Source organism: Centruroides vittatus, unplaced genomic scaffold (assembly GCF_030686945.1).
Source record: "Centruroides vittatus isolate TY-2023 unplaced genomic scaffold, ASM3068694v2 contig_1110, whole genome shotgun sequence".
NCBI classification, from domain to species: domain Eukaryota; kingdom Metazoa; phylum Arthropoda; class Arachnida; order Scorpiones; family Buthidae; genus Centruroides; species Centruroides vittatus.
This window is the reverse complement of record NW_027120712.1, coordinates 401,078-423,036: the sequence shown is the minus strand read 5'-3', so window position 1 is coordinate 423,036 and position 21,959 is coordinate 401,078. Positions and strand designations below refer to the sequence as shown.

Genomic DNA, 21,959 nt, shown 5'->3' with positions numbered 1-21,959 from the left:
CGATAGACCAGACGATGCAGTCAAGTGCTGACATCTGTTGTCAATAAATTCTATTTCGTACGGTTTTGAGTTATTTTCTATGTGAGACTTTTTTTATGCGGTCCCTGTTGACCGCATAAAAAAATTATTTTTTAATTGTGTTGCGAAAACTATTATTTACAGCCATTCGTGAAGTTTCGTGAGATTTTTTTTAATGCGTTTTTTTTAATGCGGTCCCTATCCCCCGCATAAAAACAGGTTTGACTGTATTTGCACATGGGCAATTGTATTCAGAACAGCTTTCTCCGGAAAGAGGCCCGGGGGCTGGGTGCAAGTAATTTTGGGATTTCAAAATATTTTTTGAAGTGATATTTTGATAATATTACGTTCAGCTGTAATAAACTTATTTTAATAAACTTTCCGCGAGAATATCTAATTATACATACTTAATTTTGTATATTCAACCCTCTGTCAGTCTTCGTTAAGGCTACAGAATGAGATATTGTTTGCTTATGTATCTCATGTCACACTGATGCAATCGGTCCTGATTTTATAGCGCGGTGTGTGCCGAGGCAGGTAAAGACGGCCATTTTCATCGCGTTCACTCCATTTCTCACGTATCACTGCAACAAGTTTACGTATTGTTAGAAAGCGATATCTATTCTCTATCCAACTATAAATAAATCAATAATATAGCTTTTATAGTTTCCGTGCGGTAAGCGTTTCAAACTTTCTCCTTTTGGTACATCCGAAACTCCGTAAGTACCTGTATCGTACTACTCGCACAGATTCGGTAAAGGACATAGTTTTACGTCAAAAGTGTTACGAATGGGGAAAATAAATTAGGTAGCGAATTACTTGTACACGAAACGTTGTTTCTTAAATTTTTTAGAAACATGTTTGATAGACATTTCCAAAACACAAAGAATTTTTGTGGGGCAACATATATCAAAGTGCCATAAACGATTTATTTGTAACAGTCCTTGCTAGAAGCTGGCATTACTTTTTTTACTTTTCTTCCGTATAACCAAAAACCGATCTCCATATAAACTAGTACTATACCTCTGTGACGTCACGCGCACTGACCTGAATACAAGTTAGGCGGCGCTGATCGCCGAAATAATCCCTGGCGCGGGAAGCCGGTTGAAATTGAAATGCTACAAGTGTTTTAGATAGTTAAAGAGTGTAACATTAAGAAAAAGAGACAAAAGTTATTACCAAATTAATTATTTTCACAAATTATCAGTAATATAAGCTTTAATTATATTTTAACAAGGGGAAATGAGACGTTCAGCCGCTCCCAGTCAACGAGAATCCTCATATAAAAAGCCTTGTTTCAAGGCGCCGTTCGCGATAAAACAACAAAACAAGATGCCATTTACCGAAATATTGACAGAGTCAGTTAATCATTCGCTCAATTCCAATGTAATTAACAGTGGAAAAGAACGTGAGGTAGACTTTAATCATTTGATTTATTTTCAGTTATTTGAATTCATTTGAAAAACAATTATCAAACTTGATGTAATTATCTATTTTTATTAATTATGATTAGGAATGCGTCTGATTTTATTTGTGCTGTTGCTGCTACAATAATTAGAATTTTAGACAAATGTGTAAATGCTCACGTTTACAAGATTTATTCACATGTGTCGGCGTTTCTTGAACTTTTTGGATCGCTGACCCCTTTGATTGTGACCATTAGTAGTAATGCTCCCTGTTCTGTGTGTGCAGAACGGCTATAGGAAGTGACAGCTTGTCGCCTCCTATATTCCTATTGCCCACTTTGAGAAGCACTGGTCTATGTAATCTTGCTTGTATTTATAGATAGATTTGTAGGATGGGTGTTAATTTCTCAAAGGATGGCTAGGGATAATTTTATGTATTATGTGACTCAACGAGATAAATTGCTTGGCGGCGATCTCTGTGTGGTCTGGCCTCAGAAAGGGTGCTTTACGCTACTTTACAGTTTTGTACTCGAATAGTAATGTAATCAAAATCAAGTAACTATGTATAACTTAAATATAACTTTATAAATAAATATATACGTTGTATCACATATACAATGTAACTAATCACATTTGATTAAGGTGTAGTTAGTTTTGTTACTTTATGTAAAAATAAATGTAACACACATTGCACAAATTCAATTATGTAAGATTAGGTGGTTAAATGTAATTCAAAGGTAATTGAGTAATTATCTCCAAAAAATGACAGAGCACCTGCCTTGAATAGCACCCGTATTCTCAAAATCCTGGATATTCATATGATGTATTATTCCATTACAATGTTTAGAAATAATGCAGAAAAGAAGTGTATAAATCATTTGTGAGGAGAGGGTTGGACATTTGGTTCTCTGATTTGAACGAAACTTGGTGAGTGTGTACCCTTTAATGCAGAGCTCCTCATCCAAATAATGAGACCCACTTCAAGCATTCTGAAAAAATGCACCTGTGAAAATTGAGTGTTTAGCTTATAAGACTGGAAGTTTGCTGTTTTTCTCAGAGTGGTAAAAGCCAAATGGACAAGATGCTAGACACTGGAGCAATGTGATGTAGGTTTAAAACTTTGCAATTTTATTGTTTTTTATGTATAACGTAATTATATTATTTTACCATATCGTTAGCATTATTATTACTATTCTTATTCTTTATGTTTAAAGCTTATAAAATAAATTAAAGTGGATGCATAAAGTTGGAAGTTTAATTAAAAATACATATGCAGTACTGTGTCACCATGAACAAATAAGCTTCAGACATTACTGTGCATGGACAGAAGAGACAAGTTTGTTATGAAACTAGGGTGACATAGCCTATATAAATGAAAAAAATAAAAATGCTATAGCAGAATAATAACAGTAATGATAATGATACAGTAAAGTAATTATGTTACAAAGAAACAGTAAAATTGCAAAGTCTTGAACTTGCATCAGGTTGCTCCAGTGCTTCATCTTGTCCACTTGACTCACCACTCGAGAAAATGTAAAACTTGCAAAGTCTTATAAGCTAAACACTTGATTTTCAGAGGCCCATTTTTTTTGGAAATGCTTGAGAAGTGAGCTCTTTGTGTTAAGGGTTATGTGCTCATCAAATTTCTTTCGTATCAGAGACCTAAACATCTGACCCTCTCTTTGTCAATAGTCTTGAGACAGAATATAACTTTTCCTGTTTCTCCCAAACACAAGGATAACAAGGGAGTTATTTGAAAAGATTTAACTAGCATACAAAGAATCTGACTGTGAAGAATAAAATCCAATAATGCATAAATCAATACAAAACTAGTCAGTTTTATTTTGCTGTAATACATACTCAAAATGGCTACTTTTAGTAACAATATAAAAGTGTAGACAGTTGAGAACAGTGTTACAGATGACACACAACATATCTGGTGTTGCCATTCTGAAAGTCTCTTGTATTCATCTCTGCATCTTTCCAAAATCATATAGCATTTTTAGATGCACATTGTAAACTGGTGCTTTCAGGTGATTTCACAAGAAAAAATCCAGTGGTATCCAGAGAATGTAGTGTCCATGGAACAGGACCTCATTGTCCTATCGGCTGCTTGTTTAACCATTTTCCGAGCCACCGACACGCTCACCTGAGATTGAGCTAGTCCACCATCCTAATGATATTAAACCTGCCATAGTTGTTCCAATGCAAATCATTAAGCCATTTATTCATTACTTGCAGAATATTAAGACAGCATAATGAGTCTTGATTATAAACATGTAATTTTTAAATTGATTCTCATTGAAACTAAATACGTTTTTCTCCTTTAGTTTTTTGTATTTCTGTTTTTGACTTAAATTTAGACACCATCAATAATGATATTGATTTCAAAATAATGTTACTTTTAGTGTATATCATAGATTTTCAATTGGTGATATTATTTACACTTTTGTACAGGGTGTTGCAAATGAAGTGTTATTCCTGGAAATGGGTGATAGAACTCATCAAAATAAGCAAAAAAATGTAGGGGTAACATATTTGTAAATTCGAAAGTTACCAAAATATTTGAGGTTAAAGCTACAAATTTGAAGCCACTTTTTTTCAGGAATTATGCTACAGTTATCACTATTTAAACTGTCATTTTAAAGTATAAAGATTTGTTGAACTAAACAATGTTTTAAAACAAGAAAAAAAATGCAATAGATTCCACTTTATTTTGCACAAAAACTTTCGATAAAAAGACATCTCCAGGTTATTTTAGATTTTTAGTGTTGCCAGTTTAGAGGGAAGAAGAAAACTGCAATGATGAGGCTTTTGTGATTGCTTTTCAATCTATCCTTCCATTTTCAGTTGTAGGTCAACAGTTGGCAAGTCTGTAATGGCAGCCCATTCTGGCATTGTTTGGCAAACTTTTAAACTTGAATATTTTGGTAACTACTGCAAATTTGCAAATATGTTAGTGTACTTTTTTGCTTATCTCAACGAGTTCTATCACCCATTTCCAGGAAGAACGCTTTTTTTGCAAATCCTGTATAAGAAAATTCAGACTTGATTGTTCTGGACAGACTTTTTTTATTGTAAGTTTTTCATAGCACCTTAACAAAATATAAATATTAGTTATATATTTACATTCTTTATCTTTAATTGATTTTATTTATTTTCTTATGTGACTATTATGATATTACCTAGTTTTAAATTTGTAACAGGTTAAACTCATAATTTATTTAATGCGTATGCAATATAATTTCATTTAAAGTTATAATTTCAAAAATATAATCATAACTGTAAGCATAATTTTTTAGAAACTTTATTCCTTATTAAAATTTTTTAAAAGTTAGTATTTATACAAGATAAACATTAAAAATGTTAGTGTAATTTCAGGCTAAACAGAAAAGTCAAGCGAATTATGAACAAACAAGGTCAATGTCAGATGTGCTTAAGCTTTTATCGAAATCAACATCAGAAATAAAAGAACAAAAAGAAGATAATTTTCTTCATAATAATTTTTCCGAAGAACAGTCAAAACCCGACGGGAATGATTTTAAAAGTAAAATTATAACATCGTGCCTTGATGACTTCGATGCAGAGAAATTAAATATAGAAAAGTCAAGTATGAACGAAAAGAGAATTGATGTTGAAAATGATGATGATAATTCTTTTCCAAAATATTTTAATGTCATGTGGTGTAAATTATCAAAAAAGAAGGTAATAGAAAGTTTAAAATTTAAATTCTCTCAACATACTGTAATATATTTTTGTGTGTATCAACCACAGATTATCTTTGTTTAAAAGAAACTTGAAACTGGGTATGGATAATGCATTGGGGTGGGCTTTATGCAGTTTTTAAATTGTACCTTTAGAGCAGCCAATATTGTGAGGGGTAGAGTATAGTGGGTTATACAAGTTTTATTTTTGTTCTAAAATTTTTTTCTCGGTTATATGCCACCACAGGTGTGCACTTAAAAGCATAGTAATTTTAACATGATCATTAATTTATTAATTTAAAATTAATTTTAATGTTTTTTCTCTTTCAGCATAAGAAGTGGGAAGGAGATGGTATGTTAAAATTTTATTTTTATGAATTTTTTTGTAGAAACTGATTAAAATAATATAGTTAATTTAAAATATTTAGATTATGAAACTTTTTGTTACAGCTGTAATGAAAGTTTATGAACGAACGGTTATATTATTTGATCTTGATGGAAAAGAGTATGTATTTTCAATTTTATTTATTTATTAATTAAATGTTACCTATTAATGATTTACAATTAAATAATTTTCTAATAATAATACTAATAATTATGGAGTACTTTTTTTTCATCTTTAGAACAGTTCAGATACAAGATTTGCTTAAAAAATAAACAAAAAGAAAACAAATATAAAATGAAAGATTGATAGTATTTATTAGATAAATAGATTTAAGAAATTCTTAAAATAATTGAATAGATGATTTGGTTACAAATAAATAATAATTCAAGATACAAACTTTGATGTATAAATTACAGGGTCACTTAAAGAATTAGTTTTAAATAGAAAGTATATTTTACCCTTACTGGAGTTAAATTCTTATTTTATAAATTTATTCTGCATGCTCAAGTCCAATGGTTTTCAACCTTTTCACTCACGGACCAGCAAAAATAAAGGAATTATGTTGCAAACCAGCAAACTATCAAGACTGAAACAAAAACCTAAACCTAAATAATATTTTTATTAACTAATTGAATAGAAATACAAATTTATATGACATTACTAGTGTCTTGTCTGCTGTTGCTTCTTTCTTAGCAAATCAGTTATTCCTGGTTTCAGTTTTGTTTCTGAGAGATGAAATGCAGCATTTATATCCATTCAATTTCTCTGCTTGGTTTTTATTATTGACATGGCAGGAAAAGTCTTCTCACATAAATAAGAAGTCGAAAAAACAATTAATAATTTGATCGCTTTATCTTTCAATGTTTGATATTCTTCTTACTATAGTATGGTTGCTGTTTATTCAATTTCTATGTATAACATCCTTTTGATCCAAAGAATTTATCTTGGCAGATGATCTCACAGCTTTTTGGTCAGAAAATTACGGTTTTATTTTTAAAAAATTTGAACTACAAATGCATTTTGGGTTGGTTCAAGTTTCCAACCCCTCTTCGGTGCTGTTAAAAATATACAAATTGTAATAAAGGACACGACATTATTTAAATATCATGTAAAAAGATTTCTACAATACAAATACTTACATATCATATAAGGGTACATATTAAAAAGTCTATTTCTATATTTTTATCTTTCATAGGTGTATATAACAATTCACTATATTATAAAAATCAGGGCTGTGGAGTCGGTAGATTTTTATACGACTCCGACTCTGACTTTTTCTTACAATCCGACTCCGACCAGAGACGAACTTGTTAACAAAGTAGGCCGGAAAATTCTGACGTCATCATGTGACCTCAGAATATTAGCATCAATAAATATAGTTTTAATAATGATAGAACTTAGAAATTTTTTTATTCCAAAGCTAAAATATTCCTCTAAGTAATGAGTCAAATACGATAATTTTTACTTTTCTGGCTGTTATATATAACAGAGGAAAAGTGTAGCGATCAATCAAAAAATGATCCCACCCCAAATTTTTTCATTTTTGAACTCAGCAGTTTGAAATGTTGACATATGCGAAAGATTTGGATTTTTTTTCTGTATGTACGAATGTTAGAATAGATGGGAGGCACGATTTTGAATTGGAGTCGGATGGTTTAACACAGAAGTTATTAAGCTTGAAATGGTTGAACTAAATCGGTTGGTACACATTCTAACACCCGTTTGCACTTCTCTACGTTTCGAGGCTTCCCGAGTCCAAAAGAGTAAAAATCTGAGAAAGTCATTTTTTGACTGATTGTCATTCTTTTCTTTTGTTATAGGCCTATACTGTATAACAGCCAGGAAAGTAATAATAACGACGATTCTGATTATTTTTAAAAAAATATAAAATAAAACGATTTAAAACAATTAATTAAACATTAAAATCTGACACATCTACTGAATATATAAGTTCACATTTATTGACTTGTTTGATGATGACATTGGTATTTGGTAAGCATGTATGAATAAAAATAGTAAATACATTCTTATACAAACAAATTAGTTTAATAAAAATGTTGTACATAATATACGAGTATATTGGGTAATATATAAGTACACAGTTACATTAAACTAAGTCAAGAATGAGAAATATAACATTTAGACTGGTAAAAAAAAAAGGTTGCTTATTTTGCCATGTTGATTAATTTATTATTTTTCATCTCTGTTATAAACTGAATTACTCCTTACAAAAAGATCACTTCTGTTAAGTCAGCATTCACCAAAGCTCTTAAATCATATTTAATAATTTTAAGAGCGGAAAATAAACGCTCTACCGAAACTTGGTTGGTGATAATGCTGTGACAATCAATGTTGTATTTTGGATAATGTGTAGATAGTGCAGTATTGCCATTTTAACATCCAAACTTGAAGAGTGGTCAATGTGATTTATTTTTTCCAGTTGCATAAAAACGCAAAATACTGCATCTAAAATACTACGGTAGAAATGGAGTTCTTTGGGGTAATCTTTAACCCTCTTCCCCCTGCGAGAGGAATTTCGAAAAATCCCTTCTTAGTGTACATTCTTATGATGTATCCTAACTGTGTACCAAATTTTAACTCTTAACCATTTGAATTTTGAGCTTATCATCATTATTATTATTACAGTATTATTATTATTAACCCATCTCAATTATATTATAAGATTGTGAATGCCAATAACAGGTAAAATATTCATTAAATCTGACCACACTGGAGATATGACACATGACCTCCTCTATGTTTCTATCCTTTCGACCTTTAATAAAGAACTAAAATTTAATAGCATTAATGCTCTTTATATACACGTTACCGTGCCAAATTTTGTTTCTTAAACTTTACTCATTCTGAGATATTGTTTAATAGTTCAGAACAGAATAAAGAAATTTAACAAATTAGATGCCAACATACACGCGTGGACATGCAAATTTTTCCCTTTATTTGACATTTTTTGGGTTTACAGGATCTCCAAATGTATAGATTTGCAAAAATCTCAGAGAGTCAAATGTGACATGATTCAAATACTTTTTTGTTTTTTATATACATAACAAGTTGGGAAAGTAAAAAGGAGTCGGAGTCGGGGGGATTTTTGACGACTCCGACTACAAAACCAAAACTCCATGACTCCACTCCGCAGCCCTGATAAAAATATAAATTATTGCAGTTTAAAACATTTTATAAAACTTTATACACTTTAACAGTATAAAACGCATTCATTTAAGATGTTCTAAAAAACTTACATAGATCTAATTATAATGATAATCCATATAAAAGAATAGCAAATGATTATAAATATAAAGAAGATATGAAACTACAATTTAATTTCATACCCAACACCAAAAGAGAAGAATGCTTGGATAAATAATTTAATCATAAATAATTCTAATATACAAATACCTAAATATGTAAGATATTTCCTAGCATTAGGAATAGAATATAATATGTCCATAAATGATATAACAACAGACATGATAGCCAATATTGATAAAAGTATTAAAGATTTGACAATTAAAAAAGAAGAAAACGGAAATTTAATGGCAACAATCATTCAAAAACTTATATTGGCGAAACAAGCCATTTATTAGAAACAAGAATAAGAGAACATGAGACTGCTATTCGACTTAGACATAACACTTTCCCGTGGTATAATCATTACATCCAAATTATAGCTCTGTAATTTACGGCAGTTGCGGGTGTATATACAGGGTGGGCCAACAAAACAAACGGCAGAGTGCTAGTGTTCGTCCAAGCAAATCGCTCGGACAGTTTGATTTTATTCTCGAGGGGCATCTTATGCAATAAAGTTTTTGTGAATCTGAATATTAACTAAACAAACATTTTTTTCGAAATAAATGTTTGTTTAGTTAATACAAAATAAATGAGTTTTTAAAATTTTTTGTTGTCTGTTGTATTCAGAATCGCAAAAACTTTATTGCATAAGATGTCCCCTCGAGAATAAAATCGACCTGTCCGAGTGATTTGCTTGGACGAACACGAACACTCGGCCGTTTCGTTTTCGTTGGCCCACCCTGTATAATTTTTTGTCATTTAAACGCATAAAATATTGAAAAATGTTTTTCAAAAAAAACGACATTAAATATAGCCACTGCTAATTTGTAATTTACTTAATTTCTCGGGGACTGGCAGAAAATTTTTGCAGACTGGCACCGGTCCATGGACCATTGGTTGAAAAACACTGCTCTAGTCAACAATGCTAACTATATAAAGTTTATATTTAGGGTTCTGCATCTTTTGTTTTTTTTAGTTGCTTATTTTATGAAATGATTTTGTATATGTAAAAATTATTCACTTACAAATAGATCTATATTGCATGACTGAACACTCTAATATAATGAACGGTTTCATAAGATATTGATATGACAGCAATACATAATTGATACCCTTATTTTTCATAATTTGATAAGAAATATTTGTGTTTTATGATGTAATTTACAGTCTATTTGCATTTTAGTTATCCCCTAATAAAATCAGCAAAATTTCAGAAAAGGTGATAGTTCTCATATAACTGAACTCAATGAAATATTTTTCAGTGAATTATATTTTATCTGTAGGAAAAACGTAAAGTATTATTTTGTTATAAGTAAAATATAATGATTAGTAAATAATAACCAAAGTACAAGATCATTTAAAGCATTCACTAATGACCAAAGTTATAACAAACTATCTCAGAAGCTGTTAACAATAGAAATCAAACTTTTATATTTTCGTAAGATGTAGGAAAACTATTTATCAATCTACTTTTCTAAAATAATTTTCAGACACAGAATTTTGTCTATTTTTAAAGAAATTAAAATTTCTGCAATTTTAAATTTAAATTGCTCTAGTTTCCCAAGAAATAAATAGGCCACTTTTATTTGTAATTATGCGGCCATTATATTCCAGAAGTATTACAAATGCCATTTCAATAGCCTTTTTAAATGGAAAACTCCAATAAAAAGTTCAAAACATTACACTGTTGTCTGTTTTTTAAGCTTAAGGTTTTTATTGATAATATGTATTAAAAATCTATTTGGTTCTCAAATACAATATATATATTTTTTACTATAAGTACAATATCGTTTTCTACAGAATATGTTATTAAAATTGGTGATACGAGACTGTGTTATATTTCTGTATTTTATTTAGATTATATTACATAGACACAAAAAATGGAAATGAAGTCACTATGTTTTGATGTTTAATAATTTACTAATTAAGCTCGGATCAAAAAACAGCTCTCAACTTTTTATTTGGATTTTCTCCCTCTTTAATCTTGTAAAATTCAGTCAAATATTTCTGAAACACATTGTATATTAAGTTTTTTAATATGTTTAATAATTTAACTTCTACATTTAATAGGTTTCTGTATGTATAAAAATTTGAATATATTTTTATTTTATTAATTTTTGTTTATCGTTATAAAAATAGAATTGGAAAACGATCAGGATTTAAAATACAAGAAACAAAATGTCTCAATGAAGGACAGATTATTATCGTTGGTAATAAAGAATGTGAAGTAAGTTTTATCATATTTATAATTCTATAATATTTAGCTTATTACAAATATATGTATAAAATATACATGGACAATCAAAAACGTTTTCAGATTTGTGATATAGCACTGTAATGGTATGACATGTGGAAACACTTACTTATCACCTTCAAAGTCAGACCCTTTCAGCACACACATACACTTGTTCACTTGATCCTGACATTATTAGAAGTACCACTGGAAAGCTTCTTTTGGAATATTCAGTTCAGCCATTGCATTTGATTTGATTTAATGAAAAATTAATTCCCTTGAGACCTATTTTCAGGGTAAGGAACAGCCAAAAGTCATTCAGAGTAACATCCGATGATTAGAATGATTGGACAAGTGTTTTGTTAGTGAGAAATTACTACACTGCATAACAATCAATGAGTGATGTTATGTATTATCATGGTGCAGAAACTATCTCTCTGTCACTAGTTCCAACTCTACAATAGTCATTTGTGGATCAAAACTAATTAGCTGTCATACTTTGGCAATCATTTCTTCATTTCTGTATGTGGACAGTCTCCTCATCCTCCAATGTTTCCTGTCTTTTCTTAAACCATGAAACCAATCATAAATTGCAGATTTCAATACATAACCAGTTGAGACACCATTATTTTCTAGGAATTATCACATCTACAGATTCCAAAAATATAGCCAATCAACAGCTTTATTTTACTGACTTTATTTTGGGTAAAATAAAGTTGTTGATTGGCTAGTTTTTTTGGAGTTTGTTGATGTGATAATTCCTAGAAAATAACAATGTCTGAACCAGTTATATATCAAAAATAAAAAAAAAAAAAAAAAAAAAAACAGAATGGAAGCATAAAGCTAAATCATTGATAAATTGCAGATTTTTTTTGATGCAGTATCACCATAAACTTATCGCAGGATTGATAACATCTGAAGCAAATTTTCCCAATTAGCACATAAAGCTTATTTTACACGTTGTTCAAATTGAAAAAAACACATGCTGAAATGTGTCTGGACCAGTTGTAGCTGCAAACAGACATTATAATCTTCTCCTTGCAATGACATGCACGCAATTTTATTTCTCCTTTACTGTCTGGAGGGCAACTCTGGGACCAACTTTTTGACTAACTGTGTATACATAAATTCATAAATTAATATTCAAGCAAATTCATGTGTTAATAAATTTGATTTTATAAAATTATATAAATATTTTTATCACATAATAAAAAAAAACATTTTCATTTTAAACTTTAATTAACAATTTTAAATAGCTCTTCTGTTTAAAATTGAGTGAGAAATAAATGATCAATGACAAGATATTTGCAAATGATTAAAAATTTTATGATGCATAGACTTTTTATTATGATAAGAAAGTATTTACAAAAATTCTTTTATTTCTCTGTTTTTTTTACATATTTAAAGAATGTATGATTTATTTTTTGATATTCATAGTCATTAATCATTTCTGCCATTTAAATAAATCTTATATTTTTTCTTTTGTTTTAACACATTCATTATTTATATGTTGTAAAATAAGAAAAAAAAAATTTTGTTAAATATCAAAATTATTCAGGTATATGAAATATGTGATGAGATTGTAGATTGCAAGTATGTTCTTAAAAATTTATAATAACGTTTTGATGTGAAAATAATAAGTATTGTAGAAGTTTATATTGAAACAATAGAGAGGTTGTGGTCTAAGTTTTCATCTCTAAAACGTGAACGTTGAACATTGAGCACTGCCATCCTGTAAGCCTAGAAGTTTGACAATGTCATTGGAATCATGCTAGACATTTCAAACACCATTGTCAAACTTCTAGACTTACAGGATGGTGGCACTCGACGTTCACGTTTTAGAGATTAAAACTTCGACTGCAACCTCTAATATATGCAGATTTTTTCATAAATTTTTTTTTTTTTTTTGCATTTATATTTTTATTGGTATATATCATACAGTTGTATAAATTGTACAGTATTATTCAATTTTTTATTATTTATTGTCTTTTGCATAGTAGGTAAGCTTTTGATTTTATGATTATTATGAGGAAGACATTGTACATTACTGCATTTATTGTTATTCCTAGTTTCTGTCAATGAACCATGTAAACAGTAGATGTACAATATACCACAGTGGAATTTGATCAGTTTAAATTATTAAATAGCGAGATTGAGGCCAAAGTTTTAAACGCAAAATGTGTATGTCGGACGTTCAGTGCCGCTTTCCTGTAAGCCTAGAAGTTTGTCAATGGTGTTTGGAAAGTCAATGGATCATGTTTGACATTTCAAACGTCATTGTCAAACTTCTAGGCTTACGGGAAAGTGGCGCCAAATGTCCGACATACACATTTTTGCATTTAAAACTTCAGCACCAGCCTCGCTAATATTTGTGCAAATCAAAAGAACTTTTTTATTTGCCTTAAGAAACTTTAACTATAATTTAAGGATAACGTGGTTAAATATTTAATGAAATTATAATAAATATGATAATTAATATAAAACTAGAAAATTTCTAAATTAAATAATATATTTTAACATTTTAGATTCAAAACAAATTAAATGAAGGTGATTTTACATCTGGAAAATGCTTCTTGGGAAAGAATAAAGAAATTGAAACAAGCCATTTATCGAAATCACAATGTATGTAATTTTAAATTTTCAACTCTGTTTTATTTAACTGTATTTGTAATCAGTAAAATTTATAAATAATAATTTTTATTTTTACTATGTACTTTTTCAATGGGAATAAATAATAATTATGAATTTTAAAGTGTTTTATAATGTATTCCATACAGATAAACAAAATCAAAAGATAAAATATTCAGATACTTTTTATTTATTTGGAAACATTTCAAATTATACAACTTAAAATGACATAAAATTTTAATCTGGTGTTTTTCTATAATGTGAAATTTAAAAACGAAACTTCTTTTTTTTTATTTGAATACATAAAATTGATGATAAATTAATATGTAAGACGTTTCATAAGTATTTTTACTTATATTTGTCACCATGAGATGTAGATTTTACAGAACCGGATACGATTTGATTCGTTACTACTAACAATAGCATTATTCAGTTTCAAAATCTATAGTTTGCATGGTTTTGAACAAATGGACATTAATCATGTTATAAAGCTACATTGCTTCTCTGACTGACTCACTCAGTAACATGAAATTTTTGAGCAGACAGCAAAGTAGAATTTGTCTCTGACAACTGTGCCATTTTACTGGCAAAGTTAACAAGGAAAAAATTTAAAGTTTCAAAAAAAGTAAAATATTTTGTTATGAAGTGTCAATATTCGATATACAGAACTTCAAAGAATATGACTGTGTATGAATAGTCAGTTTTATTTAATTATCGTATATCATGTAATTATTATTAGCTTGTCCCACATTATTTTATATTACATTTTCTTTTGTCTTATCATCAATTATTCTTCATAAAACTTTTATTATTTATAGTTGTTGAATACGTATAAAACTAATATTGTTTACACAATTATTATTACATAAATTTCAACATAGTAGAAAAGTGTCATAAATGAAGGCAGTCTGAATGGATTTCCTGTTATGTATGTGTAATTAGTTACTATAATTATTTATTTCAGCAAAATTTACTGTATTTAAAAAACCATTTCCCATGAGTTTGATTCCACAAACTCACAATGCAACTTAGAATCAAGGAACTGTAGTATTTAAACTTTTTAAACCTAGTCTTTAAAATTAATTTTAAATTTATAAAATTTTTCTCAATAGCATCACTATTTATTAAAACAGAAAATTTATTCAACAAATTTCATAATATATTAGCAGATTATCATAAAACCTTAAAACAGTGTGAGGTCCCAGACAACAAGGTCTGAATCCTCATCTTTCTCCAAAACAGAATTTGAAATGAAAAATCTCTGGTTGGGATCAGAATTTGGTGTCAAATTAAATATCAGTATTGACCTTTCCCACAGTCCCAGTTTCAAATTATCATGGAAACAGGCCAATCTGAAAGTGATGATAGAGAATTGAGATCAATCACGATAAACAATCAAGGAAAAAATGTTATGAAAACCCATGAACAATCAACAAATTGAATGGACAATGAACAAATGGAGCCCATGTCCCAAGGAAATGGGCTCCATTTATTCATTGTCCATTTTTATCTGACTTATCCTGCTCCTTGGATTAATCCTGTGCTGTTGCTGTATTCCTTGTCTTCTGCTCATCAAATTGGGTATGCTTGTGAGAACAACCTCATTGAAGATAATGATTCCTCCTCTCTACTTTGTAGATCTGGAACATTCATCTTTGTCCAACAAACTCTGTATGGTAGATGCATAATTTATCAAACTTGGTGAATCAAAATTTAAGAACTTTCATTAACTTTCAAACTTGTCAAAAGAAGTCCACGGATTATGGAAGAGTCTCACTTTCTCTTGATAAACAGTCCTATTAAATAACCCGAGTCTACTATTTCCAAATCAAACGTAAACACATACACATCCACATGTATAACCAGTGGTGATATTCAGCAGGTTCGCACAGGTTTGGCCAAACCCATTAGTAAAATTTTCAGTTTCCCGAACCTTGTTAAACACACAACATTTCTCAGTGGTTTTGTTTCTTTTAAAAAATATATTAAAATATATGTATTATACTCTGTAACAGTACTAAACTAGAGCCTTATACCCTGTTTGCACCGAGCATTTCAATCTAGATTGTGAGCAAGGTCGGGGACTATGCCTTGGTGCGATCTCTCTCGACCATTTCAATCTCGACCGAAACGAGGTTTAATCGCGATCGATTCAAGAGAGTTCTTGAAACTAGATCCAGTCATAAGAGAGATCCCACAATCTCACGTGCACTAGATAATACAAGATGGCTATGGAACACGTGTCGGGCTATGGACAGCGAAATAAAAAGGATATTGTATTTCGAGAGATGATGACATCTGTCTATTATCAGCAGTGCCATTCGGGGTGAAAAATTTCTCTGCATAAAAAATAAAAAAAGTCGACAATACTATTGTTACCTGGTTTTCGCCCAGGGCCCCTTACGTTCTAAATATGCCACTGATTATTAGATATATCGCAAGAAAAGGTATTGTATTTATTTCTAGCCAAAACTTCCATTTTGTTTGTCGGTGATTTTCAGGGAAAAATTTTCTGCTAGCGAACCCTTTGTTAAATATTTCGAATATCACCACTGTGTAAAACCCCATTCTGGCCCATAAAAATTTGCTGGATGTCCTTTTGCAATTGTCACACAGACCTCACAACAATCACTTAAAATATTTTTCTCTCTTTTTAATCACTGGTTAATCGACTAAATATTAAGAAATAGATAAGATCCTATTCTTTGTAGAATTAAAGAAGTAATTTTATTAAATGTTTTAATAAGTAATAACAAGTTAGAAAAATAATACAATGCCACAAAATAGATAATATCCAGTGGCTTATATTCCTACTTTTCTTTATATACAGTAAATTTTTCTTGTAATGCTCCATTATAATAATATCTTGAAACATTTAAATGTTAGGACTTTAAATTAAACATTTATTACTAGCAAAGCTTATTTGAATTGATGTAATTATTGAGCAGTGACCAAAAACATAGATGTTTATATTTGTAAACATACAATAATTTAATTAATACTTGATTATCAAAACAAAATTCTTAACGTTAATTTATATTACTAATTACATTGTGATTGTGCTTTACTAATTGTTTAATTAACTAATTGATCAAGTTAAACTTAATAGACTGTTGATTTGATATTGTAAATATAAAGTTTTTATAAATTTTATATATGTACTTGTACTTTACATATATATCAAATTCATTTTGAATTATAAAATACTAAATTTTTTACTTGTTATTTAGGTTCTGATAAATCATTTGTATTACCTCTTAAGAATTATATTAAAAGTAATAAATGTATGAAGCCAATAAATTCTTTATATGCAAATTCTGTTGATAAATTCATCATGCCGCATCCAAGTAATAGTCATCAGGTAAAGATTTTTAAATTTTTAAACAAGATAATATGAAAGATTTTAAGATGATGTATTAATTTATGTAATTACTTAACTAAGTGGTTATATAACAAAAAACAACTCCCTACAACTGATGTTATCATTGATCCAAAATTGACTGCTGTACTTCGACCTCATCAGAAAGAAGGAGTAATCTTCCTGTATGAATGCATTTTAGGATTTAGAGATTACAGTGGTCTTGGTGCTATTCTTGCGTAAGAGATTATAATTTTTAAATATAATGTTGAAAATATATCAATTTTATAATTAATATTATACCATACTATTTACAGTGACGAGATGGGATTGGGAAAAACATTACAATGTATAACTTTAGTATGGTAAATAATTATTTTTAATGAAAATACTTTATTAAATTTTTGTCTTTATATTTAATAACTTACTATTCATTATGCACTCCTCAAAAGTGAAATTTCAACACAATGAAGGAATGCTTGTAGCCAGATGCAAATTGTAGGACTAGCAGAGGAGACAGAGGTGCAAGTTTGTGTATGCATCAAGGTGTGGAGTACGCAGTTTTGGGCTATAAAGACCAGCATCTAGCTTGGGCAAAATATGTTATCAGTGACAGTTTGCAGCTGCCATAGGAAATGCCTCAAAGACAATAGTGAGCTGAATACCACCAGTTAATGACGGGAAATAGATTGTATCCTGGAGCTGTGAGACCTTGGTTTGTCAATGTGCACAGTTGCCTTGCACGTTGTGCACAACATGAGTACCATCCAGCAATGTGTAATATGATGGACACAGGAACATCTGTGAACATGCCAAAAAGGGATTGATCACACCAGTGCACAACAAAGCACACAAACCAGCAGATTTGCCAAATGAACCATTGGGACCTGTTTTCCATGGCACAAAACATCTGATGCCACCTGTTTCCATCAGCAGGTGCATCAGTGTCCATGCAAACTGTTTGCAACAGGTTGCATGAGGTTCAGCTGCCCCATTTGCTGTCAGCCCCATTGTTGGTTACACATGGCAACCAGCAATGGGGCTGACAGTTAAGCTTCACACAGGGTTGTAAGCCTGGCATGGTGTTGCATCATTGCAACTGGACCACTGAATGGCATTGAGTATTTATGAATGAATCCCATTTCTGTCTATGGAGGAATGATTGCTGTGATGGTATTCTGGAGAAAGCTACATGCCTGGCCTTTTTGCTAAGTGTTACACTAGCCCCACACTGGGTGTCATGGTTTGGGGAAGCATCACATTCAATCAGTGACAGCCCCAGTGCACATTTCTGGTATTCTGACAGCGAACCAGTACTTCACACAAATTGTGGGGCTTGTGGTTCGGCCAGAGGTGCAGGACACACCCAACACAGTGTTCCAGGAAGACAATGCCCAAACATGTCACATGGCAAACTCTCACCAACTTGAATGGAATTCACATTCTTCCTTGGCCCTCAGCCTCTTCTGATCTCTCTTATATCGAACACCCATGGGACCTTGTCTGAAGTAAGGTGTCTGCTGTGGTTCTTCATGAACCACAACAAGGCCAGTTTTGGATTGTTAGCCAGCTGTGTGCTACAGATATTTGGCCACCCCTAACAATACTGATGCAAGTAAATGTATAACTTAATCCAACCCATGAGGATTTACTGGTATGTTTTATGACAGCTTTGTATAGTTGACAGGGGTAAGAAAATTCATTAAAATATTTGATATATTTATATAAACAAACAACATCGCTAAACCCGATATACTATATGCTAGACACAAACCAAAGCCAATTTAGAAATATAGCCATTTCTAGCCTGATAGCATTCGGCTTTGGTTGGTGTCTAGCATATATTTATTTTAATTTTATTCAAATTAAGCAACCCCTTAGATAACAGGTATCTTTTTGCAAAGTTATATTTTAACATTGCCATAAAATAGAATTTGCAAATTAAAATAAAATTAATTTAAAGGAATTTTTCTTGTTTAGTATATAAATACAATATACACGTATCTGTATATAAAAGTTAAAATTTTAATATGAATATTTAAATTAATAACATTCGTGTCCATCTCTTTCTTTATTTAAATTTCCATTAACAATTAAAACAATGCTGTAAGTATTGCTTTAAGAGTAACGATATGGGAATAAAAGCCCATATACAATGAAAATTAAGCATAAACATAAAACTTTGTACTGCACTGTTGTTATATAATGCAATCATTCAAAATGAGTTATGTAAGTGAAACCTTAAACTTAATCATAAGGCATTAACATAAATAAAGCCTGCAGTTTGCAAATTCCAAATTTTTATGCTTTTTACATGATATAAAACAAGAAACAATCATAGTGGTTATGGAATTTCCACTGATGAATTTTTCTCTAGTTCAATGGATGAATCCCCATCACTTGTTTCTTGCACTTTTAAGTTTTCTGATTCAAAACATCTAATATATGCTTCAGCATTATTTATATCAATAAACTATACAGCTATATCATCAGTTCTTACGCAGACATCAGTCTATTTCATCGTCGACCACATATAAAATAATAAATATATTAAAATTATATTTTTTAAAGTGCACTATTGGCTGGCCTAGGAATTTGGTCACCTTCATGCATGCACTCACTGCATACCTATAAGAACTGGCCCTGGACCATAGCCACATACCATAGACGATATGCATGATGCAGTGGATGCAGCTTGGCAAGGGATATCTCAGGCAACCATTAATGGTCTCATTGATAGTATGCCTCACTGTATAATGGCCTGTGAGGACCATATTCATTACTGAATAAACAGGAATCTGTTGTGTATCTTTGTTTTTTTTAATCGTTTGCATATTTCTGTCACCTCTACTAGTCCTACAATGTGCATTCCTTTATGATGTTATGATTTCACTTTTGAGGAGTGTATTAATACATAAATACATTTTTACAGGACATTATATAAACAAGGACCATACGGAGGAATTCCTATATTGAAGAAAATATTAATTATTACTCCAAGTAGTTTAGTAAAAGTATGCTTGAGATACCTTGTTTTTTATATAAAAATTTTGTATTTTATTTTCATAAAGTTAAAAATAGTTACTTTTGTTATTTAATATTTAGAACTGGCTAAAAGAATTTAAAAAATGGCTCGGATTTGATAAGTTATCAGTTTTTGCTGTTGACCAACAAAATAAAATCCAGGTTAGTTTTATTTTATTTTTTATTAATAAACTTCAAATATAATAATTGATACACTTATTAAAATGGTACTGCAACCCATTCTGCATTACCTCTTTGAGTGCAATTATTGTAACACTTTTCATTTTTATTTATTGTTTTAAATCTGATACCCTTAATAAAGCTTTTATATTTGGTCTGTAAGAACAAGATTCAACAAGTAAGGAAGCTGTGGAAGAACAAATATCTGTTTTGACACATATTCCATAACTAGAAGGGAGTGATACACCAGGGTGGTGTTGATACAGAACTCAACTTTTTCCTTGCTAAAGATAAGGTTTCCATTTTAATGAATCACAGAGATGATCAAGAATGTTGATGTAGGACTGTTACTTAATGGCAGACAAGTTATGTTAGTCTTGTTGATTAATAAGGTGTAATAATATACCAGAACTTTCACAATAAACAAGTATTGCCACAATTGCACCAAAGAAGATAATACAGAATGGGCTAAGAGACTGTTTTTATATGTAGTAATGAATATTGACAGGCAGAGTATAGCTACAGAAAGTGTTTATTTTGAAAGTAGATTTTTGTAAATGCAATACTTAATATTGCTTTTATACATTAATAATATAAGAGTTGGGTTTATTTATGACCCTGCCATATATTAAAACATTAGAAATAAAATAAACACTTCTAAAAAACCAAACAAAGTAGAGCAAACGACGAAAACTAACAAACGTTTTCAACATTTATTCAAAGGTCATCTTCAAGTTAAATATTTAAAGATGGAAATACAAATTGACATATACAAATTTTAAATGGATGGAACACAATCTCATTGGCAGAGATCATAAGCATCAAGGATGATGTAGCCATACTGTAATGGTTTTTAGTAAATTTCAAAACAGACTTCCGTGTGTCTGAGATTATGTTTCATCCATTTTAAACCTGTACATTCCAGTTTGTGTTCTGTTTTCAAACGTTAACCCGAGGATAACATTTGAATATGATCAAAAATGTTTGTTAGTCATTGAAGTTTTCTTGTTTGCTGGATTTGTTTGGTTTTTTAGAAGTGTTTATGTTATGTTTACATCAGTTTTTGAAAGATTGCTGCATTTTTGTATTAGAAATAAAAAAAATATGATAAAGATATTTATATTTGATTTCTTTTGATTAAAAACTCTAATTTAGTCAAGTAAACAAGTAATGTAAACAAAAAAAAAAAAATTGATTTCAGGAATTTCTTCATTCACGATTGTCTCCAGTTCTGCTTATATCTTATGAAATGTTTGTTCGTAGTTATGAACTTTTATCAGATGTGAATTTTGATCTTGTTATCTGTGATGAAGGTCATAGACTGAAAAATATAAATATTAAAACAACAAATGTAAGTAAATTTTAGAATAAAATTAATAATTTCACAAATAAAATTTTAAAATTATTTAAATGTACATATTATGCTTACAAATTATATTTAAAAAAATGAATAAATATAGTAAAATATTTCTAAACTGCTATTTAATTATAAATAACTCAATAAAAAGTTAAAAGATGTTCAAAATGAAAAATATAATAAATGTTTAATTACATTAAAAAAAAAGGAAATCACGAGAAAATTAACCTTTTAATATAAAAATACATTTTATTTCAATTAGCATTATGTAATTTAAGTGTAAATTGTTTGTGAAGAATACTTTTTATTATAAAAAATTTTAAGAACAGACATCCAGACAAATTAGCTCTTCCTTCCATC

The 21,959-nt window shown here is 30.0% G+C and overlaps 1 protein-coding gene across 1 annotated transcript in view; it reads left to right on the top strand.

Annotated features, from left to right (window-relative positions):
- Positions 1 to 1,142: 1,142 nt before the first annotated feature.
- Positions 1,143 to 21,959, top strand: part of LOC136976234 (DNA repair and recombination protein RAD54B-like) — a 41,340-nt gene continuing 20,523 nt past the window's right edge. Inside the window, exons 1-12 of the mRNA XM_067271461.1 lie at positions 1,143 to 1,426; positions 4,795 to 5,129; positions 5,459 to 5,480; positions 5,579 to 5,633; positions 10,959 to 11,046; positions 13,578 to 13,674; positions 16,911 to 17,041; positions 17,123 to 17,277; positions 17,356 to 17,403; positions 19,971 to 20,052; positions 20,144 to 20,224; positions 21,444 to 21,593. Of these exons, the coding sequence (XP_067127562.1) occupies positions 4,848 to 5,129; positions 5,459 to 5,480; positions 5,579 to 5,633; positions 10,959 to 11,046; positions 13,578 to 13,674; positions 16,911 to 17,041; positions 17,123 to 17,277; positions 17,356 to 17,403; positions 19,971 to 20,052; positions 20,144 to 20,224; positions 21,444 to 21,593 (1,191 nt within the window). The 5' untranslated portion in view covers positions 1,143 to 1,426; positions 4,795 to 4,847. The remainder of the gene's footprint in view (positions 1,427 to 4,794; positions 5,130 to 5,458; positions 5,481 to 5,578; positions 5,634 to 10,958; positions 11,047 to 13,577; positions 13,675 to 16,910; positions 17,042 to 17,122; positions 17,278 to 17,355; positions 17,404 to 19,970; positions 20,053 to 20,143; positions 20,225 to 21,443; positions 21,594 to 21,959) is intronic.